The sequence below is a fragment of the Excalfactoria chinensis genome, chromosome 2 (assembly GCF_039878825.1).
Source record: "Excalfactoria chinensis isolate bCotChi1 chromosome 2, bCotChi1.hap2, whole genome shotgun sequence".
NCBI lineage: Eukaryota > Metazoa > Chordata > Aves > Galliformes > Phasianidae > Excalfactoria > Excalfactoria chinensis.
This window is the reverse complement of record NC_092826.1, coordinates 128,365,596-128,392,085: the sequence shown is the minus strand read 5'-3', so window position 1 is coordinate 128,392,085 and position 26,490 is coordinate 128,365,596. Positions and strand designations below refer to the sequence as shown.

Below are 26,490 nucleotides of genomic sequence, written 5' to 3'. Positions count from 1 at the left end.
CTTTCGAATGCTATTCTATTGTGAAGCATGTCCTGTACATTATTTCTTTGCCTTTTAAAAAAACTATAAATTTCTTCATATTGCACTATACTGATATGAATTTTGTAGCGCGGCATCTCAATTCATTTCTGCAGTATTTCATGATTCAGGTAGAGTCATGATTGTATTTTAGGCCCATTGCCTCTGCCCCTTGCACTGACAAAGCACACGGTAGCTATATGGCGGTATCCTTCTGCATGTGCCATCTGAACACATCCATGATTTCCACATCTATTTGGTGACAGCAAAGAGTGAGGGTTCACAGATCCCATTTGTGCTGCTGAAGTAGGTCCTGCAGCTGTCACAGACTTCCCTGATTGTTTCTTCTTATGCCCCCAAACTTGGATCTTGGATCTTCTGCCTTTTCTCTTCTATCCCAAGTATTTTTTCTGTTCCTTCTAACAACCCATACTCTTATCTGCAGATGAAATACAGCAGTTTCTTCTAGAACTCAATGAAGTCATAACCCTTGCTTTCAGCTCCAGCTTTCATCTCAATTACTCAATGAAAAAGGAAATCCTACTAAACCGGAGCACAGGAGCTTTTTTTTCCAAGGTTTTTCTATGACAGCTAGTTTTGAGTACTTTTAGATAATCAACAGCATAGGAGCTCTGATATGGGTTTCACTAACAAACCTTCATGCTTAGATCCCCTGCTGTAACTGCCACAATTGTGAGTTTTCCCTTAGCAAACAATGCACGTCTATTCTCACTAGTTGAAAGAGCTAAGCAATGATCAAAACGAAGACTCAATCCAGTGGTGAGTTTAGTAAGAGTTATAAGCAATGTAAAGTGACTGAGAATAGGGATTTATGATGACATGTTTCACAAAATGGCTGACAAACATTTTTTATGGTTAGAAGTACAAATGTGGCTCAAAAGCGTGTTCCTTCTTCAGGGAGAATTCAGAGTCTGTGCTTTCGGTAGTTACCAAATGTTAGTGTTAATTTGCACAGATTAGCTGAAATAAACATCGAAAATGTGGTTTGATTCCCACAGTGTGTTTTGCTTTTAATTAGACTAACACTACTAGAAATTATCAAATATGATCTTGGTGATTAGGAAGAAACGGGAGGTTCCTCTGAGCTCTTTGCATCTCTTGCCAAACAAAACCAAACCAACCAAAAAACTGATTCTTAGAACCACTGGTATTTATAACAAGAAGTTACTGTTGCAGTTGCATTATCTAAGTGTGCTTCAGCCTTTCAGATCACCTAAAAGCCTAAACCTGCCTGGGACAGGAGATACGTTCCATATCATATTATTTATAAGACTGAAAGAAGAAGCTTTACTATTTCATAATTGAATGAGAGTTTCAGTTTGACTGCAGTGTTATTTCATGACACTAAATTTTATCTGCCAGCTTTCTGCCAATCTCAGTAATTTATTTATCTGTTCTGTTCCAAAAGCTGAATTGATTGCTTACAGTCTGCTGGTAGAGACTCTAAACTGTATTTTAAAAGCTGTCTGAACCATAGGATATCGTTACTTTTAATTATGCTTTTCCAGTGTCAGGCAGTGTCACTAGAATTCACAAGACATCTTAATAGCCTTTATTTACAGACAGTGTTAGAAACAACTACAAATTGTCTTTGAGGTACAGTACATTTAGCAGATTAATTCTTTTTGTCCGACAGATTGCTTTGCAAATTCAGAATCAATTGAACCTGGACACACAGTAAGTTCTCCAAAGTCACATGCTCTATTTTTCTAGTTTGCTGCAAATTAAAATAAGAAGAGCACTTGTGTTTGCATTAGGAACACTGAATGTCAACAGGTACTGGTAAAAGAATTCAGTTCTTTAAAGGGCAGGAGGAAAAAGCTTTAATTTGCTTCCCAACAAACACCTGCTTTAAAGATCTGTTCATCTACGTGGTATTCTTTTAAGACCAAATCAAAACTATTCTCACTTTGCTGAAACAATTGTAATAGTTAATTATTACATCATTACCCAAATATAGCTTCACTGCAAGGCTCAGGTTTGCCAATTCTCTTTCCTTAATGTGCTTTTATTGCTGGGAAAGACCAGAGATATAAAGGATCTACAAATCACAAAAGAATATCTTGAGGTTTACTGCACAGATCATACATGGGAAAAAAAACATGGTTAGTGAACAAATGGACATAAAATTGTTGGAAAAATTACTTTTAACAAAGCATTGGTCTTTACTGAGAAACTTTTCTGAATATGCCATATAGGGTTTCTTTAGAAAACCTATTTAACTTATGAGGTCAAACTTATGAGGTGAGTGAGTTCTGGTCTTCTTTCTGTAGATGACTATTGGCCTAACTGCAAATACTTTACCTGATGTCAACAAGACACTGGCAGAAGCAATTTTGCTTCTTTGTAAGCAGAACAGTGACAAAATGAGAAACTTACCAGGATGCTTAATCTCTGCTCCGTTGTCAAGAAAGTGATATCACATCTTTAGACATAAGTTTTCAAGACTGTTGTTTTGACGTGTTAGAGCCAACAACGATAACACTGTCTTCTTTGAGCATACTGCATCGTGTCAGATTTAAAGTAGGCCGTGTAAAAGAAGGGGTGCTGAATAGCTGGAACTTCTGTTCCCTGAAGAGAAACTTCATGACGGAATACCTGAAATGGACAACAGAACATGCATGTTTAGTTTAGCACAGCTCTTGTAGGAAGGTATCCCACAGCCGGGATAAGAGAGACCATCAGTCATTCTGCTATGAATTTGCATAGACTCAATAGGCTAGAACTAAGCAGTTTTGTCAACATAGTTGATGCATGCAGGTATTTTCTTGTTTCAACATAATTAAAGCAAGTAACTTCCTATTCATGAGTCACTATTCTTTGCGAAGTTTGCTGTTTAGAAGGTAAGCAAGCCCGAGCACCTATTTCCTTACCAATCATCCTGATGAAGTTTCTGCCATAACAAGACATTCTTAAGCTGGGTACTGTACGTCAGCAAACATGGCTAGCACTACGGCCCTCCTTGGTTATAGAGTAACAAGAACTAGAAGTTTGTTAAGTAGGCTGGGGTAAAGGATGTTTTAGTAGCTGGAACGCTGCTGGGAGTAATAACTATGGAATTAGTGGTTTTGCAGCCAGCATTTTTATTTTCCCTCAGGAATGAAAGCAGATGGATTGGAATAGTAGTAAGTACAAGGCGACAGGTCCTTCATAAGAATAAGATCCTGTCAGAGGGAATCTGTGAGGATCCAAACAGCTGCGTAACAGCCTTTGTAACAGCCAGGCACAGAACTATTCTTTGTATAAGGGCGTAAGAAACGCCCCATGGATGAAGCTGGACTGTGAGGTGATTTGTGGATGAAGCTGGACTGTGAGGTGATCTGTCTGTCCCGTGGCGCAGTTTGGAAGCAGTGCTCACCTTGTACCTGCCCTACGTGATCACACGCTGTTCACATCCCCACGCTGCAAAAGCCTTTGGCAACACAGGCTACTCCATCTCAGACGGTTCCTATTAAAATTCATCTTATTTTTCCCCTTTTAATGAAAAAGCCAGTACCCTTAAGAGAAGCACATTTCTATAGTGAGTAATCCTAACTCGGTATCACGTACAAATTTCAGGAAAACACTCCTTTTTCTACTTATTTCAAGGCTATTTCAAAAGTTCCCAGCCCCGAGCCGTTAACACGGTCCCACACGCGCCCACAGCAGCGGCTGCGCCGCGCGGCCCGACCGCGAGCGCTGTGGGCGGGCGGAGGCCTCGGTCACGCCCCGCCCCCTCGGTCACGCCCCGCCCCCTCGGTCACGCCCCGCCCCCTCGGTCACGCCCCGCCCCCTCGGTCACGCCCCGCCCCCTCGGTCACGCCCCGCCCCCTCGCTCGGCCGCGCTCCCCCGGGCGCCGAGGCGGCGCGCGGCAGCGGTCCCGCCGCCCTAGCAACGAACGTGAGTCCCACTGCGCCTGCGCGGCGCGCCCCAGCCGAGGGGGGCAGGGCCGGGCTCTGCAGAGGGTGACGTCACCCTTCCCTGCCCCGCGCCGGCCCCGCCTCCGCCCGGCCGAGGGGGGTGTTCGGTCTCGCCGGCTGCGGCGCCGCCATGGCTGCCATATTGGGGAGGAAGTGAAAGCGGGAGGCGGCGGCCGGGAAGGAGCCCTTTTCTTTTTCCTCCTGCTCGGGCGGACGCGGGCCTTCCGGCGGCGACGGCACGGCGGCTGGTAGAGCCCCGGAGCGGAGCAGGCAGCGGCGGAGCTGAGCGCCCCGCGGGCGGCGGCGGCCTAAGATGGCGGACCCGGCGGAGTGTAACATCAAAGTGATGTGCCGCTTCAGGCCCCTCAACGAGTCCGAGGTGACCCGCGGCGACAAGTACGTCGCCAAGTTCCAGGGCGAGGACACCGTCGTCATCGCGGTGAGCGAGGGGCGGTGCCGGGCGGGGGGCGCGGGGTCGGCGGGGTGGGCGCGGGCTGAGGGGCGGCTGGGCCGGAGCGGGCGGGACGTGGCGGCGGAGCGCTGGGAGTCCCGGACGAGAGTCCTCTCACAGCTCCTTCCATTGCGGGTACTGTAATAACGTACTGCTTTTTAGTGCGAATTACGAAGTGTTAGTACTCCAGTTTGTCCATTAAACGCGGAATGCCACGAATCTGCAGCTGCGGGAAGGGTAGCGGGCTTATGAAATTGAGGTGATTTGGGGCTTGTCTCAGCTGGTAGATCACTGTAGTCGAGTACGTGTTTGAGTTTGTGTAGGTAAACTCCTCAGCAAGGATCCAGGCCTGGAAAACAGAGAAACTAATTAGAACAAATGATCTGACTTCAGTGAGTGAGCGTTCATTCATTGTGACAGCATTTGTTCTCCGAAATCCAGGATGAGTTTTAGAAACCCTGATGTCTTCCGACTGTGTAACAAGTAACAGTTCTCCTCATCTTCTTGAAGTAGTTCACGGCTTAGAGGAGAAAAAAAAAAAAGGCAAGAAAGATGTTGTGGATGTGCCCTTTAAAACGCCCGCATGCTCCTTAAATACACTGAAAATATTTAAGAATTGGGCTGGGGTGGCACGATGTCTGTAGAGCAATCTGGTGGCCGTTCTGAGGGCTGCAGGGGGAGCTCTGCTGGGCCTTGGCTGGGAATTAACGTTCAGTGCTATGACCACACTTAGTTTTCTTCTTTGATTAAAAACAAACCAACAAAAATACATATCCTCCAGTTGTCCCAATCCAGGGACTTGCTGTGTTTGGAAGAATAAGCCTCTAAAGCTGGTGCATTTCGTAGCAGTGACGATATGTGAGTTTTGTTTCGCAAAATCTTAGTATGTAGGATTGATGTCCTGTGCATTTTGGTTTTTATAGTAGCAGGTAAATGACACAGCTTGCATTCTCAAAGGTGGAACTTCACTTTCTTAAGCAGTTGAGGCACTAACTGTAACCTGTGGGACTTCTTCTGTCATTGGATATTTTTTAACAAACAGACAGATCTTGCAAAGTCTTGAACTTCCTGACAGAGCAGCGTAATCACCCACCTCCTGTGCCTCCTGGAACTGCCAAAGGACAGATGGTAACAGAAACAGTTCTTAGTTCTTCTTGTGAAACAGTTTCTAAAAGCATTCCTCAGTGAGCTGTGCATTTGATTACTATCAGCTGATAGTTTCTGTATTTACTGCTGAAAGTCGTTTTGGCTGCCTGCTGAACTGTACTTGAAGCACTTCTGTAGGTGCTTTCCTTAGCTGCCTTGTCTTGAGCAGCCTGAAGGGATTTCACCTTCTTGTGTGCACTTGGTCTGTGCTGAAGCAGGGAAGGCTTCTTTAACAATATCTGGGAGTTGCCTGGAATGGTAGATAGGAGCTGAAAACTGGGTGATTGCGGAAGGAGCGTTTGTGGCAGACTGCACATCTGACTCCTCTGTGGAGGCGGGTGGGAAGGGAGTCCGTGACTACAGCCAAACCCTTCTCCTCCTCCCTCCTTGGCTCCCTTGTCATCTCTGAGCTATCTGTCTTCCCTTCCCCCTTCTTTCCCTGGCTCCTGCTTAATTACTGACATGGCCGTCTTTCCTCCCTTGTCTTTTTGATTTGTATTAGATAAAACACATTATTGTAGCTCAGGCATTGGAGCAGTGTGAGGGGATGTCAGTCTGTTTTGAAGAGCAGACCAAGTACTGTCCTTGCACAGGTTGGCATGTTATTTTTTTTTTACATCAGTAAAAACCTTTTAAATCATTAATTGGGATGCATTTTTCCACTCAAACACATTACTGAGTATTTTTGAATGGTTCTCTCAGTTAAGTAAATACAAGGGTTCTGTTAACATAGAGAATGGGTGACTTGCTATGAGTATATGACGGTTAGGTTAAATATTATAAGTACCCTTACATACAAAAGTTGACAGCAATTTACTCAACAATTTCAGGCTTTTGAGTAGAACGGAATGTGGAAGAACAACAAACTTACATGATTATGTTCTTAATTTTTTCAAACATGAGACTGCTTGCTTATCTTAAAACTCCCCAAAAGATGAATTGCTGAATACAGTCCACTTGAGCTCTTTCAAACTGAAAACAGTGCTGCTGAATGATGGGAGTGGTGAGGTATATTGGATGCTCACCCAAATGCTCCATATCCCTTTGTCTGTCCTCCAGATATTTTGCGTAGCAATCATAGAGTATTGCTTACTTCTGTGAGTATTAAGACAAAAGAACTCTGCCTGCTTGTGTTTTCATGTTTCTTTGGAGTGAGGTGTAACCCTTGTGAAGAGTTTGAGACCTTCAGCTTTCTTTTTCATTACCTTTTAAACTAATATTGGATAGCAAATGAGAGTTATGTGAGAGACAGATTACTGAAGATCACTTGCTATCACTGGAGCTTTTGGCTTTAGATTACTCAGAATGAAAATGTACTTCACGTGCACTGCTGACAGAAAGGGGCTGGCCCACATGAGTAAAAGAAGCAAGGTATGTTCTTTTAATTATTATTTTGTTAGTGTGAAAGCAAACAGTATTTAATTAGAAGTGCAAATGAAAACACTTGATGCCTGGATTGCAACTGCAAGTGTGAATCCCAAACAGCAATGTGAAGCTGAATAGACTATTCCTTCAGAGTTTTTTCTTAATATTGTTCTCCTGTGAGGTGGTGGATGATTGGAAGGCTTGTCAGATGTTGCTGTGCTGACTAAACAGAAAGCAAATATTGTAGCTTTGCCATGTCTGAAGGAGGATTAGACTTTGTGGCTACGTATCCGTTTAAAACAACTCACTTGTCTCATGTTTGTCTTTTGTTCTGAAACTCAAGGACTGTTTCTGTGCCAGCCAGCAGCATTTTTCTCTGTAGAAGAAACAGTAAACCAAAGTTTTGCTGAGACTCTTTTTGCAGAATTTCTGTTTTCATGCTGGAAATGGAGTTTTTAGTAACTTTGGTATGTGTGGTTAGCACTGCTTCCATAACAGTAAGTAACTGGTGCAATTCAAGTATCAGCATGAATAATCTTTCCAATATTTGCACAGAAATAAGAGAAATAAAGCAAAAAGTGGAGGTTGACTGACTGTTGTGTATCAACTGCAGTTGTGTAAGCACAGAGCTAAGAAGAAAACTCTGTGCTAGGTGTGTTCAAGCAGTAATACCTTTGCTTAGTAACAGGAAGAACTGAGTCAGGCTATTGTCTTCATACTTTCCAGAGGTTGTTCAGTGAGTTTTTTTTTAACATGTTTTGTGCTGATAGGAAGAATATTTGTTATTAAAGATGCAAAACTGAAAGGCAGAAGGTAAGCCCTTTACTTCTTGCTTCAGCCTCTTTTAACTTAAGCATGGATAGCTATGATGTTGTTTTAACAGTCCATTCTAGCAAGTGGAGGATGATAGCTGGTCTTTAACTGTGGATCTCTGTACTTGAACTTAAACCCTATGTTCACATTGACTTCAACTAGTGATAAATCATGTTGACAGGAGTGTTTTGTAGGGGCTATGGAGGTGCTTGCAGAGTTCTTGCTGTGGGGCAGCATCCCTTCAGTGCAGCAGTTATGGGAGCTGAAGTTTTCCTGTGGCTAATAGGCAAGAAATGAATGTGAATGTTAAATTTCCTCTCCTTGGAGTGAAGTCAGCATTGTACTTGTTTGCTTGGCATTCCTGGTGTCACTTATAGGTCATGTTAATTTCTTAATTGGGTTTTAGTAAGATTTGCTGAACATTTCTGGAGTATGTTCAAGCAGCCTCCTATTTCAGAAGCAATACTGCCACTGCTGCAGGCACCTTGTGGTAGTGCTGCTTGGGCCTCTTGTGTGTTCATGGCCTTCATGTCATCTGATCAGTTACTCCTCGGGGAAGAAAAGGCATCCAATGTAGGAAAAAATATCCGACACTTTAATCTTTCATGACTAATCCCTTAAAGATAATGACCAGACTTTCTGGGGCGAGTTAATCTAGGTGATGCTATTTTGGCTTTGTTGACAGCAAAAAGTAAACTGTTAAAAAAGAATAGTGATAAGATGTAGTGTTGCTGCTGTCAGTGGTGTGAAACAGCACTAAATGCAACTTGTATTCTTAAAACAAGATTGTTTTGGAACCTGCTTAGTTGAACCTACTTGGTTCATTACTGGTTCACTGATGATGAAGTGGGTTTTTTATGGATTTTATAAAGAAATATACTGCAGTCTGGGGGGGGGAGGGAAGTACGCAGTTGGGTTTTTGAGTGCTTTGAAGTTGTGTTCTACATTGATCTGGAGAAGTATAATGCTGAGAACATGTAAAATGAAGGTACCACTTTTCACCTCCTAAAATGGGAAGTAACAAGTGATGTAAGCAGCATCATTCATAAGGGTTCTTTTGGTTGGAATTACTACATTTTGCACTTACATTGGTAGCAGTTGTTGAGAGGAATTGATCTTGTTTATTTATACAGTGAAAGCTGCCGGGCATGTGACAAATTCCAATTAAAGGCAATATTGCCTGAGTGAAGGCCTTGCAGTTTGGCTCTCTGTTCTTACTAATCTGTGGCGGTCATCGTGTGTGCTGTTCTTCAAATCCTTTGTAAACAAAAAAATATGCCAGTAATTATATAATGTGCTTTATCTCTCTTCTTTTATGAAAGCATCCAAGTGGCTGTTTGAGAGTAAATAATCTAGAAGTATTCTATGTCTAGGGGTTGCTATTGCATTAGTAAATGTAATGTTCCTTTTAGAAAAGAGTAGTGTAGTTCAGTCAGCCTTTGCTTGCCAGAAAAATAGGTTCCTCCCTGTTTAAAACTGTCACCCCTCGAGCTGTTACTACACACTCTGGTAAAGAGTCTCTCCCTGTCTTTTTTTTGTGAGCTCCCTCCTTGTACTGGAAGGCTGCCTGCTCTTCTCCAGGCTGTACAGTCCCAGCTCCCTCAGCCTTCCCTTGTGGAAGAGCTGCTGCAGCCCTCTGAGCATCCTCATGGCCTTCTCTGGACCTGCTCCAGCAGCTTCACATCTTTCTTGTGCTGGGGCCCCAGGACTGGATGTGGTGCTGCAAATGGGGTCTCACAAGGCTGGAGTAGAGAGATACAGTTGCCTCCCTTGACTTGCTGGCCATATTTGTCTTTATGCAGTCCAGCATGCATATAAGCCAGCGAAGTGCTTTCTGGGCTGCCAGTTCACATGGTTGGCCCATATCTTATTTTTCATCCTTGGTCCCTAGGTCCTTTCCTTCAGGGACTCTCAGTCTGGACACATACTGGGATTTGCTGGTGCAGAACCTTGCATTTGGCCTTGTTGAACATAACATTTTTCACATGGATCTACATCTGAAGCCTGGCAGTGTTTGCCTGAGGGGTATCCTTTCCCCCTGGTGCATCAGCTGCACACTCCTCTTGGACACTCTCTTTTTCGTCTGGATTTTTCCAATGTGTAGTGGTAAACGTGATCCTCCATGGCTATTATTATGGATAATATGTATTATTTCAGTGTGTAGAAACATGCAGACAAACTTGAGCATGGAGGAAATGTGCCTCATGCTTATGATGTGGATGGCTTGGAGTTTGTAGCATAGCTTCCTGGTAATGGTGAGGATGGAGGCTTTTTGAAGTTACAGATGTCAGTGAGAAAGAGAACTTAAAATGAGTGTTCTCTGTGGTGACTTAGACTTTTTACATAACAACGTTTCAGCTTTCATTTTCTTACCTTGGGGATACTTGGACTTGCTTGTTTGTCTTCTGGTGTACATAGAGATCTGAGTTTCACCTGTAGAGCATACAAGTTTGAGGTGTATTTGAAGCTAGAATGACTAAATGAGAAAGCCTGTAATTTCCCTACTGTGAAACAAATGTTCAGACTTCAGCACCTTAGGGATAGTTTCTGCCTACTGAGTCTTGTGGTTTCTTGAGCATATTTACACAGTGAACTATGTAATTATTTTCTTTTTTCCAAGAGGGAGCTCATCTATCTGAATTTCAAGCCCTTTAAACAGAGTGATATGCGTTGGCTCCAAAAAGCTTTGTTTGGTGTTACACTAGATGTTATTAAAAGGCACATGGAAGGTCAGGCTGGGAAAGGGAATGTGGTGAGTGGGTGGGTAAAAGATGGAAGCTAGACTTGTTCTGCTGCCAGGAAGGCCGTTCCACAGTATCTTTGGGGGAGGGGAAGGATGATAATGAATTAAACATAGGCCAAATGGGGCATTGAACGGTTGCATTAAGTTTAGTGGTAGGAACTGACTAAAGGCCCTTGGAAACCTCAGCTGTCTGCAAAGATAATAATAAATCAAACTCTGAAAGTGCTAGGAAATTTTCAGCTTAGTAAGATGAACATAATAACTCATCTTTATGGATTGTCAGCGTGTTACAGCTGTTAGCAAATCCCACATTCTTTTCAAAAAGCTGTGTCAGAGCTTCCTCTCTCAGTATTTTCCTAAAGAAATCTTTGAAAGGTTCCCTTCCTCCAAAGTGGCCTTTTCCTTCTGTTTACAGAGCCTTATTGTAAGAATATCATGCATGGGGAAATGTTTCCTGTGCTGACTGTAGGTGACCTGGATGTTTCCTTTGGTTTGAGATTGTTAACAAATACTATGAAGGCATATAGTGTGTGATGTGATACAAGTTGTTTTTAATAATTTGGCTTTACCAAAGCAGTGGAGAAGAATGAAGTTTTCTCAGAGGTATAGATGCTAGGCACTGGTTTCCAGTGTAAATAGAGTAGAGGTCTTGTAGCAGTGTAGTTATGGAAAATGGTTTGGGTTGCACTTAAAAGCCAAACATATTTAATTCAAGGCCTTATTTGTAAGCAAACATGTAAAGATTTAGACACATACATAAGCCGATTTCCTCACTGCGTCCTTCAAGTACTTAAAATAAAACATGAGATCGTACTGAGACCATGTAGGCTGCTTCTAAGTTATGTGAACAAACACCTTTCAGTTGTGCTTCCCAGGTGGTCTTTTTTTAACAGCCTTTCTTTTTATTTTGCAGTCCAAGCCATATATATTTGACCGTGTATTCCAGTCAAACACATCCCAGGAGCAAGTATACAATGATTGTGCTAAAAAGATTGTCAAAGGTAAGGTGGGATGAACTCTTCGTTATCAGGAAACGCCTTATTTGTATGGGTTTTTATGTTGAAAACTGGTACTTATGTTGCTCCTGTTTACCTTCTGAATGTTTAATAACAGTCATCATGGTTCAGAGTATAAATGTCAATGCTAAGCCTGCTTCTCCAGTTGTTCGCAACATTTGATGATATTTACCTGTTAGTTTGATATTTATTTTTTTTTCAGATCTTGCTAAAGGTTAAAACAGTTGCCGTAAATTAATAAAAGATAGGCTTCTGTCTGTTTGAAAACAACTCATAAGAGTAGGTTTTTTTAATTGGTGTCAGAAAACATCCTACAGTTATTGTTCTTTGGAGGAATGTAAGGTGAAACATGGAAAACGTCATGTTTGTTTTGTTTTAACTTTGCAATTATGAGTTACCTGATTTCAGTGCTTGTTAGAGTGTACTCTCTCTAAACTTGAACTGTCTAATGGCTTTGTGGCTTCTGGGGCTCAAGTCTTCTAACAGAGAAGGTTATACCACAATGAACTATGTTTATAAGGAGTTAGGTAATTCCCTCAAAATAAAATTGATTCATTTCTTAAGGGGATCAGTACAAGTTCCAATTGACACAGCTTTTAAAACTGTATCAAAGCCCTTCTTAGGAGAGCATAAACTATCAGCAGTTAGAAGCAAGACCAGCTTAGTGAAGTGTTGAAGGTTATTAGTAAATAGAAAAGTGAATTGTTACAAGTCTGTGTTGCCGCAGGTATTTTACTTTTGAAGAGTTAAGGAGGAATCAGGGTTAGATCAGAAGTTTCTTCCTTCAAAAAGAGTTAAATAAGGGTTGTATGTAGCCTTGTCCCTTTATTCTTCTTCTATCTAAATGTTTAATTTTAGTTTCTGTGGGTGGATTTTCTGTTCTCTGTTAGATTGTGATACTAAAGAGCTGTAGTGGTGTTACAGTTGGATTATGGTTGTAACGGGAGGTAGACCTCACTGTTTGGAGTCTCTCATACTTGCTTGTGAAAAAGAAGTTAGCAGAATGTGTTTCTGCATTAACTGACTTGCAAACAAACAAAGCCACAAGCCACCTTACCCTTCAACCTGAAACTCAGAATTGAGTTGTTCATGATTTAAAACATAAGCTTATGGCCAAGGAATAAGATGCTGGGAACATGTAGCATAGCTCATTCTCTTAATAATCAGGTACTCCAGCTTTACTGTGAAGGCAGCAAATAATGTAGCACATAATACAGTTTGTTTAAATGGTCAAAGGCTGTCTGTTCAGTGTGGCAGCTGTATTCATTTACTTCTTATTACCAACTCTCAAGTTGTGTTTTGCTGGCTGAAGGAGCAGTTGCTTCTCATACAGCTTCTGAAAATGCAATCTATGGTGACTGCATTAAAAGTGGTAAGGGAGAACACTGCTGCCATCCTCTCCCAGCACCAAGTATTGTAGCATTTACTTTTCAGTCACTGAATGGCTCAACTTGCTGAACTTTTTAGGAATTGCTTGCATTCTATTTTATTTGACTTTTGTTTAGGAGAAGGAAATCAGTCCTAATGAAAGTAATTTTTTCCTCTAGATGTACTTGAGGGATACAACGGTACAATATTTGCTTACGGGCAGACATCATCTGGAAAGACACACACTATGGAAGTAAGGCAACTTAAAATTATTTTCTTTTAATATCGTTTTCATCTCTTTTCACCGCAGTGGTGTTATATTCATACAGATGAGATATTGGCTTGTTTTCATGAAATCATAGAATGGTTTAGGTTAGAAACTATCTTTTAAGATCAATAGTTCCAACTACTCTGCAGTGGGCATGGACATCTTTCGTTAGATTAAGTTGCCTAGAGCCCCCATCCACCCTAAATTTGGACACTTCCAGAAATGAAGCATCTGCATCTTTCATTTTCTTTTCCTTTCTATTACAAACTTTGGATACATAAAATATTTTTCATATGTAAGAATGGCAGTTACTGTATTTATTCAGCTATCAAAAGCAGGATGGAAAACACAATATTGTTCATGGTAGATTTCTCATCTTTGTGTGTGACATTTTTGAGGCTGTTCTTTTTGTTTCTAGCAACTGCTGGCCCTGAGTGGATGGCCAGGAGCTTCCTTTGCAGATAAGCATAAGTGCATTTTACCCACCAACACTTCAGAGCTATCTTGTTTGACTTTTTATTCTGCCTTCAAATACTTTGTGCTGTTTGATTAGGTATTAATGTTTTTTCATTCTCTTTTCTAAAAGGGGAAGCTTCACGACCCAGATGGAATGGGGATTATTCCAAGAATAGTACAAGATATCTTTAATTATATTTACTCTATGGATGAGAATCTTGAGTTTCATATTAAGGTAACAGTTTCTTTATTTCCTATATTTAATCTATATTAAAAGTGGAAGTAGTTTATTGCGGAATGGATGTTCCATATCTGTTACGAATGCTTGTGAATTGGAAAATATAAAGACAAGTTATTTCAGAAACTGGCTCTTCTCAAAGAATAATTACATTAACACTTTAATCTTGTTTCCATTAAACATTGATGGTAGCTATCTTGATAACTTGTGGCAGTGCTGTGTATTTTAGTTTGTCCTCGTGGTTGTCAACTAGAAATGGCAGTACATGGGAGGTCATGGTAATTGTACTGAGTCCTTCTGAAGAACATTTTTGTGTTCTAATGCTATTTGTTTCACGCTTCTAGGTGTCGTATTTTGAAATATACTTGGATAAAATAAGGGACCTTTTGGATGGTGAGTTTCTTATTTACTTTGAGCATAGGAAGTAAAGAGATTTAAAGAACAAAAGCTTTAGGATGATACTGGGACATATGTGTTATGTTAATAAGTAACCCATCTCTGATATAGATGCATCAAAATGAGACCACACGTAGCTAATGTATATAATGCAACTGTAACTGCAGTAGCGGTCGTTTGATGTATGTTCAATTTTTACTTGGATCTGCTGTAAATGTCTCATTCTCTGAAGAAATCATACATACCTTAGCTTTAGAACTTTTTCTCTTCCAGTTTCAAAGACCAATCTTTCTGTTCATGAAGACAAAAATAGAGTTCCCTATGTAAAGGTTAGTGTCACTCTGTTTTGATCTTTTGCTTCTACTGTGCTCCATTTTCTTCTGGCTTATTGCTGTTTTATTTTGATATTACTTTAAAGGGTTGCACAGAACGTTTTGTATGTAGTCCGGAAGAAGTTATGGATACTATAGATGAAGGAAAATCAAACAGACATGTAGCAGTTACAAGTAAGTACTACCCCTACCTGCTTTAGTGCTTTATCAGTTGTCTTCCTGATGTCTTAAAACATACCATAAGGCAAGGATGGTGAACTAAGTTCAGGCTGTTGATAAGGTTTAGTGCAAGCAGTTGTGATATGTCTTTAAGTACCAAGTCTTTCAATTTTTTTATTTTTTTATTTCCTAATGATGATAATTAGGCTTTGATTGAGAATTAAGCAATTGGTGAAGAGCTTTGAATCATTGGAGTTGTTCATTAGGGAGTAGTGCAGAATCCTGGTTTGTGGAGTTAGTTCCAGTTACTCTGTGAACCTTTAAATAAGCCACTGTGACTCATCTACAGTTTGGCCATTTTATTGTAGCCTGTAAGAAAAGCTGATCAGCTTATAGTTTCCAACCATGCTGCAGGTATAAGTAGCATCCCATTTTTTTCTTTGGCCTGAGATGTGCAGATGAGTTGCAAGGATTCATGCCATAGGCTTTTGAATCCCCCAAAGGGTTAGGATTAGGAGTTGTTTGTGTGTTTATTTTGCCTGTATTTCAGAGATGAAGAGGAGGGAAGTTGAGATGTGTGCAGAGTATTATTTCTATTTGAAGTGACTCTGAAATCTTTGAGAACCAGAGATTGTTTGTGAAATTTGTCCAGATATTTATTTGGTAGAAAAAAAAAAAAAAAAAACTATCATAAAGAAAAATATGGTTATATTCCTTGGTTAAGAATTGGACATGGGGAAAATCTTTCCATTAAGAAAAGTCCTGCCCTTCTACTTCGGTGCTCCAAGGTAGTAAGGTTCTGAAATAAGTACTAGACTAATGAAAAGAAAAATAGCAGAAATTCAGATAGAAGGATATTCTTTCAATTTGATTTATTTCTGTGGTGTTGATTACCTTTTAAGCCTGTGAGAGATTTATAGATAAAAGGAAGAATCATAGAATGACCTGGGTTGAAAAGGACCACAGTGATCATCGTGCAGAAGTCGCCAACCACCAGGCTGCCTAGAGCCTTATCCAGTCTTGCCTTGAATGCCTCCACGGATGGGGCATCCACAACCTTCTTGGGCAACCTGTTCCAGTCCATCACCACCTAATGTGTAGAAAAACTTCCTTCTAATGCCTAACCTAAATCTCGCCCATCTCAGTTTAAAACCATTCCCCCTTGTCCTGTCACTAGCAACCCATGTAAGCAGCCATTTCCCCTCCTGTTTAAATGATCCCTTCAAGTACTGGAAGGCCACAGTGAGGTCTTCCCAGAGCTTGCTCTTCTCCAAGCTCAACAAGCCCAGTTTTCTCAACCTTTCCTCATAGGAGTGATGCTCCAGCCCTCTGATCATCTTAGAGGCCGTTCTCCTCTGGACCCGCTCCAAGAGCTCCATGTTCTTCCTGTACTGGGAGCCTCAAACCTGACTGCAGTACTCCAGATGGGGCCTCACAAGAGCTGAGAAGAGGGAGACAATCAACTCCCTCTCCCTGCTGACCATCCCTTTTTTAATGCAGCCTAGAACACAGTTGGCCTTCCAGGCTGTGAGCATGCGCTGCCAGCTCATGTCCAGCTTCTTATCCACCAGAACCCCCAAGTCCTTCTTTGCAGGGCTGCTCTCAAGGAGATCTTCACCCTGTTTGTATAAATACCTGGGATTGCTCTGTCCCAAGTGCAGCACTTGTTGAACCTCATTAGGTTTTCATGGGCCCACTTCTCCTGTCCAGTTCCCTCTGGAGGGCTTCCCTTCCTTCCAGTTTATTGACTGTACCGCTCAGCTTGGTATCGTCCACAAACTTGCTGTGTAGGCAGACATTGTCATTCAGATTGCAGTCAGATTGGATTGTTGTTAATTCATTAAAATCATCTTTAAGCTTTGACATGAATCTCTTTTACTGCTCACCTTTGCAATGAGACATGCAGAATAAGCATTTAAACCAGAAAGGGTGGTGAGGAATTTTGGCCATCTACTTGACATTTACACAAAAGGATATAAGTGTGATGTGCTGTAAACAAACAAGAAAAAGTACTCTGGTACTGCAATGCAAAAATGCTTTCTTATATAATAAATTAAATGTGTGAATTCCATAGTTGACAAGTTACCAAATCTTATCTGTGAATTTATGATGTTAACAGAAAACACAAAGGGGATGGTATCTTTAATTAGATGGTACTGTTGGTTATTGCCTTCAGTTTTACTGTGTCATGGTGATACAGCTGTATACTGTTTCATTAGCTTTGCATCTTTCCTTTCTCTGTTAGCAAGATGCTGTTTAGCCAAGCTAGATCTGTTGTGCTGTTATTTTTGATCAGTTATGTATTTTTAATTGCAGATATGAATGAGCACAGCTCTCGAAGTCATAGTATTTTTCTTATTAATGTAAAGCAAGAGAATACTCAAACAGAACAGAAGCTGAGTGGAAAACTCTATCTTGTGGACTTGGCAGGCAGCGAAAAGGTAACGTTCTGTTTTTCTTCCGGCTTTGAAAAACAAAAATCATTCTTTACAATCAAATGTTTTACAGTAATACAGTAACGACTGCTCAGTCCTTATCTGTGAAGAGTTTTAACTTCATTTCTGAATTGTGATTTCCCAGTCCTAGTCTTTATTGGCTGTTAGATATTATCTCTAAGCTGTTTCGCATTTCTGCAGTGAGGGTTTGTAAATATGGAGGTTGGGAAGTAGGATAAAGTTCAATCTCAGTATCTGAGTGGAAGAAAAAAAGAGGTGTGTTGGCTAGCCAGGTACTGGAATCAAGAGTCTATTTATGGATGTGGAGTATCGGCGTTTGCACTTGATAGTGGTACTGAGTTTCTTATTTGAAATGACAGCTCAGCTTGCTGTGTCTGTGGCTTGAAGAAGAGAAGGAAACATGTACCATTCTGCTTATTCTATATTACTGTTATTTTCCTTATGCACTGTAATTTATGCATTTTAAGACCTGGTATCCAAGTTTTGTATGAAATATGGAAAGTGATATTTCTGAAGTAACATTCAGTAATTTACTGAAATACTTCAGGTTAGCAAAACTGGGGCGGAAGGTGCTGTGCTGGATGAGGCTAAGAACATCAACAAGTCTTTATCTGCTCTTGGAAATGTCATCTCGGCTTTGGCTGAAAGCAGTGTAAGTGTTCTATGGTTTTTTTGGTCCTTTCTTTGTACTTCAGTGTTAAGGGCTTGTATTTCTGTACAATATATTATAGACAAATTCTTTATTGGTCATAATGATGTGAGTGGAGTCTTTTAAACTAATCCAATTACATCAGTACCTTGCAATAATAAGGTTTACTTGTACTGTGTTGTCACTGATAAATAACAAAGTTGCATTTGCTATTAAGGGGCCTAAACAGATGGTAAGCTTTGTTATACTCCAGAAGTTACCAAGCATAAAAACAAGATTTTAGATCGCTCTGTGCATGTTCAACTGAATGTTATATTGATTAAAGTAGTATTTAATCTGTTTTCCTAATGAAGTCGTACCTAAGGAAAGAATAGCTCTTCAACAGTGTAAATAATATCAGGAAAAAAAAAGAAATGACCAATTCTTTTACTCCTTTTCTTGGTAGACTTATGTTCCATATCGTGATAGTAAAATGACCAGAATCCTTCAAGATTCACTAGGGGGTAACTGTAGAACCACTATTGTTATTTGCTGTTCTCCATCTTCATACAATGAATCTGAAACTAAATCTACTCTTCTGTTTGGCCAAAGGTGAGTATATGACTTAAATGAGAGGTAAGAAACAGAATTTCATAACGCAGTTTAAGTGCTGTGTATGCACTGCACTTACATGCCTAACAGTGACTGATAAAACAAACCTTCTACAATAAACAAAGCAGTGAAGCTGTTCTTTAAAAAGTATATAGTTTGAGACCTGAGAGTGATGCTGATTGCAAAAGTAGATGTCCCTTAATACTGAGCTATTAGAAATAAAGGCAGAGTGAGGAATAAGCTACCCAGTCAGGATTCCTAAACCAAATTAATTACTATGTTTACTTTCTTCCTTTAGTTCTACCACTATGAAAGCCATCAGCTTCTCATGCTTAATGTGTTTTTCTCTTCCATTTTAGTTCAACAAAGTAATTTTCAATTTTATTTATTTGGAGAAGATTTTCATTATGGAAGGTAGACTACATGACTTCAGAACTTGTTAAAAATATGGTAGAATATGTGTAGTTAGTAGGTGTGGGATGATGACTGTTTTCTGCAGCACTGGAATTCTGGTTTGGTCTCCTTTAAGATTCTAGGAGATCCTTTCCTTGCACTATTTCTAGCATTCAGGTATGAGGAAGTGTCTTCCAACTGTAGCTGTGTTTGTTAGAGTCGTTGTCCCTTCTTCAGAAGTTGCTCAAATGACTGTAGTTGGTCTGGTTTATTAACTCAGCTTTCTGGGGTTGTTAAGTTTCTGCTGAAGCCCTCAGGCTTCAGGTAGGAACTAAAGGTTAAATAAATATTACGTAATTCAGTAGGAAATGATGTGCCTTTTGGTAGTAGTCAACTCCCACCGAGGCTTGCATAAATGTACAAGAGTCATGACGGTGGCAGGGATGGGTTTTTGTCTGCCAATAAGCTTTTTTTCTGTTTTCACCTTTTTGAGGAGATAATTCGTGGTAGGAAGTTATACATAAGTTACTGATGTAAGCCAGGTGCATTGCTAATGCAACAGCTGCACGTTAATGTCATCAGAGTGTATTAGTCCTTGATATTTTGTCTCTGGAGATGAGGTTTGCTTGGCCAAATGTATCACCTGAATTAAATGCATTTGTACTTCATAGCTCATGGCACTTGTTTGGTTAATGCAGATCTAGTCACTGAACTTTGGAGCTGTTTCTTAAGCCAAGTGATTTACATACTGAAAGTATTATGCTGTCCACTAGAGAAATGTTTGTTGGGTATGGTAAATGTGAGTCTTTATTCAAAGCTGTACGCTGTCCCAGTTCAAGTTAAAGTATACAGCTGCTTCTTTCCAGCTCAACTGGCTTGAGATTTTTTTCTGTCTTCTCTATGCCTGTTACATTACTGAGTCCATTAACAATTGTATCAATCTAATTGAACAATTAGTAAATGGACAGAGTGTAGAGATGAGCTTTTGGAAGAGGTAGGAGTTGTTTATGCTTTCAACATAATTTCCTTATGTAGAAAATAGAATCTGTTTCAGAGGTTTTTCTTTTTATGTAGAGCAAAGACCATTAAGAACACAGTCTGTGTCAATGTTGAGCTCACTGCAGAACAGTGGAAGAAAAAGTATGAGAAAGAAAAAGAGAAAAACAAGACACTGCGTAACACCATACAGTGGCTGGAAAATGAACTCAACAGATGGCGGAATGGTGAGAAGCAGTTTTCTTTGTTGTGTACACTTTGGACAAAGAGATGCTGAATTACTCTTCTATTTCCTCTTAAATATTCAAAAAAAATAAAGAATACTATGCCAAACATTGAAAAGAATATTAATGCTATGATATTAGCATTATGCTAATGATAATAATGCTGTTGAAGCTTGCTATTTTTCATTGGATTTAGAACAACTTGAGTAATCCCATACTGGCAAAAATGTCTGTAAGTGTGTTGGTTGTAGGTTTTTCAGTGCCTGATTTACTGGCAGAATGAGATCAAGGTACATTCTAAAATATTGATCTGGAAGTGAAGAATGATACTAACTGTCAGTGCAGAAACTGTGCAAAACTGTAAAATTCAAGTCAGTATTGTAAGACTTCGACCTCATTTACAGCTCAAACATTTCTATAGGCAGAAAAAGTATTTGCTAACAATGTGCCTGCTCTCTCTGAATGATTGGATACTTTTGGACTGAAATGACTGACAAAATGCAAGATAAATACAAAATGTGAAGTTAAGATTTAAGATATGGATGTGTTCTGGAGTTTTCAGTTTTAGATGATTTTGCCGTCGTAAAGTAATATGTCATCCAAATCAGACAATTTGTGCACCACATTCTAGTGTAAATCTGAGGGGAAAAAAAAATGGAATGGCCTCACTTAAGTTGGGTGTGATAGAATTTATTTATTTTTCCTCCTCCCTGTCTTATGTAGAGACACCTGGAATGTTGAGTGTAATTCTTCCAGAATATTCACATACCACACAGGAATGTTGGAAAGCGCCCATATTGTTCAGGGGCCGCATAAAATGCTTTGTAATAAGATGCCAAGGAATTCACTTTGAATTTACCAGAGAAGTGCTTAAATTCTTATGTGATACTTTAAATGTGAAAGTAGTGAAGTGTTCCTCAGGAAAGCGCTGATGAGCATAGAAACATAAAAGTATAACTGTGGAAATATTTTTAATGAAGCAAATCAGTTTAGCAGTAAATATGGCTACCTGTCATGACAAACTGGCAAAGGTGGCGGGTATAAGGGGGGGTTTCTGTCTGCAGTGCAGTTTTGGAAGATATTTTGTAGTAAGATTTGCAGCCAACATCAGAGTTAACTGGGTGAAATGTAACATTCAGTGGTAAGCAAGAGTTAGTCTGGGTGATGGAGTAGTCATTTTTGCCATGGAAGCTGCGCACTTGATTGCTTATTAACCATGTACTGTAATTAGGGAGTAGATAATGCTTGGTGGAAGATGACCAACTCTGCTAAAAATACTTCATAAGTGTATATGCCTTTATTTAAGGGGAGACTGTGCCTGTTGATGAGCAGTTTGACAAGGAGAAGGCCAACTTAGAAGCTTTTGCGGTGGACAAGGATATTACCGTTATTAATGATAAACCAGCTACCACGATTGGAGTAACTGGCAATTTCACTGATGCCGAGAGAAGAAAATGTGAGGAAGAAATTGCCAAATTATACAAACAACTGGATGACAAGGTGTGCCTTTTTTATTTAACATAAGATCTCTTTGAAATGCATCTTGGAATGTTTTAGGTAGGACTTAATTTGTCTGTATTCATTTGTTACTACAGCTTGTTTAAACTTTTGCCGGAAGCACCTACTCTAATTCTCTAGTTCTGACTGAGTGGTGTTAAAATTGCTTGATTTCATCCAAAATGAGCATCCTTTCTTAGTTGCTCTTTCCCCTTTGCTGAAACTAGAAAAAATTGTACTGGATGCAAAGATCCATCATGTGGGGGGAGTGGGGTCGGGTGGAAGAGAGAGAATAATGAAAGGGGGAAACATTCATGAGAACTTCAGCTAGTATTTATGCTTCCTGGATGGTGACCATTCCTAGCTGATTGCTTGGTTTAATTCTGCACCAGAAGGAGGAAGGTAGTGAGTAAGCAGAGGAAAATTAGCTGGAAGGAAAAACTGCTATTTTCAAGTGAAATATGCACGCATGGAACATAACTGAAAATTGAAACAGTTGTACTAAATTTGGAGAACAAAAAGCTTCTCATTAAATCTGAATTGTTTCTGGAAGCTTAAAATAGATTGGGGAAGATTTCTAACAGCACAGTTGGAAAAATATTGTCTTTGGAGCACAGTGTTTTATACGTGTGTATGTTTTCTTTGCTTTTACTGCTTTGAGCTGTCCAGTCATCTTAGAGCTTGGAAGATTATATGCCTGATGCTACCTTCTCTTGGATTGTTTGTTTTTCTCAGTGGTATTTGTCAGTTTATTGAACAGAGTTTCTTCAACTGCAGGATGAAGAAATTAATCAGCAGAGCCAGCTGGTAGAAAAACTGAAAACACAAATGTTGGATCAGGAAGAAGTGAGTATTGCTTTTGTACCTTCGTTTTGCTTTTCTTTGACTCTCTGAGATATTCTTAATGGGCCACAGTTATGACTATGGAGTAGGATGCTGGCTTATTACTGTACAATGTTTGTTGGTTTTTTTTGTTGTTGTTTTAACCTGAATTGAAATGCTCGCCTTAATCATTCTTTCCCCTTACGCTGTGCTTTTGGCTACGTTTGAGCCAGAATGCTTGATTCCTAAGTATCCATGAAGACAAAAGGAACCTGTGTGACCTGCCATAGGGATCCTGCTTTAGCGTGGGTAATGGGCTTGATGGTCTGAAGAGGTTCCTTCCAACCCCTGCAGTTCTGCGAAATACTTTATACCAAGACATAGGCTGTTGTCATCTTTGTACAAAATTAGCAATTTGTCAATACTGAAGATACTTTGATTTGCTGTAAGAAATGTTTTCTACTGTTGACTATAGTCAGTATTGCTGTACTGGCAGAGAAGTTGGACAGCGGGTATGTGTGGAATATTATGGCCCATAATAAAAAGGGACATCTTTGTTGTTTAAGGATGTACTTAGTGAAATATTCAAAATGCTTATGACGACATGTCAAGTATAACTTAAACATGTGGGTAAACACTGATCAATTTCTTTGAACAAAGATGTTGGAGCAAATGACAAATGCTATTTATTTTTAAGTAATAATAATAGTAAAAAAAAACTAGGTGTATTGGCCAAGAAGGAAATGAGTTGAGAATGCTGAAAGTTGGAGCTCATTTGTTGACAGTTTTAGACTCATGAGAAATATTCAGCATCTCTTTTGAGGATTTGCAATGTTGTGTGTGTTTTCATTTGCTAGCCTGAAGTGCCTTGGTCTGTAATCATTTCCGTTTTGCAGAGACTATAGGAGCCAGAAGTGTTCTGGAAGCATTTCATTGTACCTATACTTAATATCCTTAATTTCTTATGCTAGGCACTATAAAAAATAAAAAGTAGGTACAAGCAGTTTCAGTAGGTAAAAACATGAAGATTTCACTTATTAATGCATTATGCTTGTTAATGATTTGTTATTTAAATAAATCTGTCATTGTTGTAGCTTCTAGCATCAACTAGACGGGACCAAGACAATCTGCAAGCTGAGTTGAATCGCCTTCAGGCTGAAAATGATGCCTCTAAAGAGGAAGTGAAAGAGGTGCTGCAAGCTCTTGAAGAGTTAGCTGTCAATTATGATCAGAAGTCTCAGGAAGTAGAAGATAAGGCGAAGGAGTATGAACTGCTTAGTGATGAACTCAACCAAAAATCGGTAGGAAAATGGATTGGATTACTGAGAATCTTCAATGTATAAATTTTTCTTGCCTTTATCTGTGTATCTTTCTTGAAGTCAAAGGTTTTTTTCAAGGAGAAAATGAGAGTTTTTAAACAAGTCTAAAACTTGTTTAATACCAGAATACAACTGATTTGGTTACCTAAATGGCTAATATGAGCTCTAGAGCTCTATACGGCTCTTTCTGTCTCTTCTTCTCTCTTGTATGAAAATGCGGAAATACTTTCATGGTTGATATGTCCTGAAAGGTTTCTTCCTGCATCAAAGTTTGTTTATATGTTTAGTGAAACTATCTGTGGAAGCTGTTTGTCTTCTCAGCATCATTCAGAGATGACTGCACAGTTTTGGTACTGATTTGTGTTGACAGAACCAAGAGATGGATATGGAAGTAAAATTAAGATGTTGTTCTCAGTCTGTTGCAGCAAACCCATGCAGTAACTATCCTTTGGCACTGCTGGAATGTTTCTGCTGTAAAATGTCCCACTTGTCTTTTAAATCTGGTAAACCAAGAGCAGGCAAGTTTTGAGCATACAGGCTGTTGAATTGCAGCTGCTGCATCCACAGCAGTTCAGTGTAACTGCAGTTCTGCTTGAGAGCAATAGTAGTTCTTAAAGACTCCTGGAACTTGGGTGCATGTTTTGATGTTGCAATATTATGTAATAAAAAAAATAAATTCTAAAAATGCACGTATTGTTTATTAAAATGTAATTATTTTTATTGTAGGTTACTTTAGCTAGCATAGATGCAGAGCTTCAAAAGCTTAAAGAAATGACTAACCATCAGAAGAAACGAGCAACGGAGATGATGGCCTCCTTACTAAAAGATCTTGCAGAAATAGGAATTGCAGTAGGAAATAATGATGTCAAGGTAAGATTTAGTCAATGCAATTTTTAGTGCCGTGTATTGCACACGTGCACTGTGGCTGGGTAGGATGAGGTTTCAAAGAGATGTAAAAATAACCACCATGGGAAGCCTTATGTATTAGTAAATTCAGAATTAGGTTATTTCTTGCTTTTTCTGTGATTTACCAGGTCCAAAAAATAAATTGATTATGCAAAAATGAGAGAGAACAGGTATGGTATTTGAAATAGTGTTTTCGTTCATAGTGTCCTTAGGACCTTGACAGTTTCAAGGGCATTGTCTTGGACCTGCAGTGGCAGTAGGAAGGTTACTTACCTTAAACGTGGAAAATGTAACTGAAATAAAGTTTAATTTAGAAGATGACTGTAGGACAGGCAGTGCTGTGAGTGACGTATTACCTTTGTGCAAACAAAATAGCTTAGGAAAGAAAACAATAACAACAAAAGTAATAATTACTTTCAAGAGCTTAGGTTAGATCAGTTGATAATTTTTGGTGTTAACCTGAAGATGCAAGTTGTAAATACTTCAGTCAGGTTTGTTACAGTTAAGCTTCTAAGGGATTTGAAGGTAACCTTTTAAGCATGTTACACTTCCAGGTTATTCATTTAAGTTCATTTTGATGCCGAGTGCTGTGATTACTGGTAGGGGTGAGTGCCAGGATGCTAGGCACTAAGTTGCTTTACCTCATCATGAATTCTGTTTCTTTACCTAAGCTTTCTAAATGTGATTCCACAATTTTCAGCAGCCGGAGGGAACTGGCATGATAGATGAGGAATTCACAGTTGCAAGGCTGTACATTAGCAAAATGAAATCAGAAGTAAAAACAATGGTAAAACGATGCAAACAGTTGGAAGGCACACAGGCTGAAAGCAATAAGAAAATGGAAGAAAATGAGAAGGAGTTGGCTGCCTGTCAACTTCGTATCTCTCAGGTAAGTGTTTCTTTACAGGACTCAGCTGTATCCTTTGTTTTCTCTGAAGTTTGGATGCTTTTGAGTAGTTGTATGACAGGATGTTAGAATTTCCATAGTATGTTTGCAGCCTGATAGTATTTTTGTAACATTTGTATTAATTACTAGAATCTTTATGTTCTCCATCATGGGTTCCTTTACAAATACAGATCTCACCTATCTTGTGCTCTGCTCTAGCATGTCAAGTTGGAAATGGGAGAGACAGCATTAGAACAGTGATATTACAGTAGTTTTACACACATGACTGGCTGCTTTATTGTGGTTGTTAGGGTGGATGAGCAGTGTGACTCCTAACTACCACCAAAATTGTAATTACATGTGTGGTTCAATTTCTTTATATTTTGGTTTATGTATTCAAACACATCTCTTTTCCCTGCCAAAAAAAGTACAGTGTGTTTATATAGATTTAATTCCATGATATCTATTTGTGAAGTAAAAGAATCTTTTCATTCTAAAAGCATGAAGCCAAGATCAAGTCACTGACTGAATATCTTCAGAATGTGGAACAGAAAAAGAGACAACTGGAAGAGTCTGTGGATTCTCTTAATGAAGAGCTAGTTCAACTGCGAGCACAAGGTAAGAACAGATTTTTGTAGTCTGTCTGTCCATCCTCCACCCCAATTGAAATAAGTAACAATAAAAAGGAAACTGGTCAATCTAGATTGAAGGACAGAGCTGTAAGGTAGCTTCTTGCTACAAAACTTAAAGAACTAGTCAAAAGGAATGTGTACTTGCAGATACTAAGAGTAGGATTAAAGATGTTATTGATTGTAATTGATACACACAGACGTACAACTTCCAAATTCTAAGGTGTGGGAGAGGAGGAAAGGTGAACTACCTTCATTCTCCTTGTGGTAGCCTTGGTGCCTGGCTGGAAAGTCTTCTCTTTTCTCCCATTTTTAGAGAAAGTCCATGAGATGGAGAAAGAGCACTTAAATAAGGTTCAAACTGCAAATGAAGTCAAGGTAAGTTAATTTCTTTCTTTTTTTTTTTTTTTTCTTTAAACAGCACAAATTACA

At 39.6% G+C, this 26,490-nt stretch overlaps 1 protein-coding gene across 2 annotated transcripts in view; it reads left to right on the top strand.

Annotated features, from left to right (window-relative positions):
• Window positions 1–4,120: 4,120 nt before the first annotated feature.
• KIF5B (kinesin family member 5B) overlaps window positions 4,121–26,490 on the top strand; it is a 33,433-nt gene continuing 11,063 nt past the window's right edge. The window contains exons 1-18 of one of the 2 annotated variants that reach the window (XM_072327520.1): window positions 4,121–4,378; window positions 11,371–11,458; window positions 13,021–13,094; window positions 13,696–13,800; window positions 14,148–14,196; window positions 14,473–14,528; window positions 14,618–14,705; window positions 17,007–17,131; window positions 17,694–17,798; window positions 18,241–18,386; window positions 19,854–20,002; window positions 21,306–21,499; window positions 22,274–22,342; window positions 23,413–23,619; window positions 24,364–24,507; window positions 25,247–25,432; window positions 25,930–26,047; window positions 26,375–26,436. In XM_072327520.1, the coding sequence (XP_072183621.1) occupies window positions 4,253–4,378; window positions 11,371–11,458; window positions 13,021–13,094; window positions 13,696–13,800; window positions 14,148–14,196; window positions 14,473–14,528; window positions 14,618–14,705; window positions 17,007–17,131; window positions 17,694–17,798; window positions 18,241–18,386; window positions 19,854–20,002; window positions 21,306–21,499; window positions 22,274–22,342; window positions 23,413–23,619; window positions 24,364–24,507; window positions 25,247–25,432; window positions 25,930–26,047; window positions 26,375–26,436 (2,091 nt within the window). In that variant the 5' untranslated portion in view covers window positions 4,121–4,252. Of the gene's footprint in view, window positions 4,379–11,370; window positions 11,459–13,020; window positions 13,095–13,695; window positions 13,801–14,147; window positions 14,197–14,472; window positions 14,529–14,617; window positions 14,706–17,006; window positions 17,132–17,693; window positions 17,799–18,240; window positions 18,387–19,853; window positions 20,003–21,305; window positions 21,500–22,273; window positions 22,343–23,412; window positions 23,620–24,363; window positions 24,508–25,243; window positions 25,433–25,929; window positions 26,048–26,374; window positions 26,437–26,490 lie in introns of both variants that reach the window. The other variant, XM_072327519.1, reaches the window with a different exon arrangement.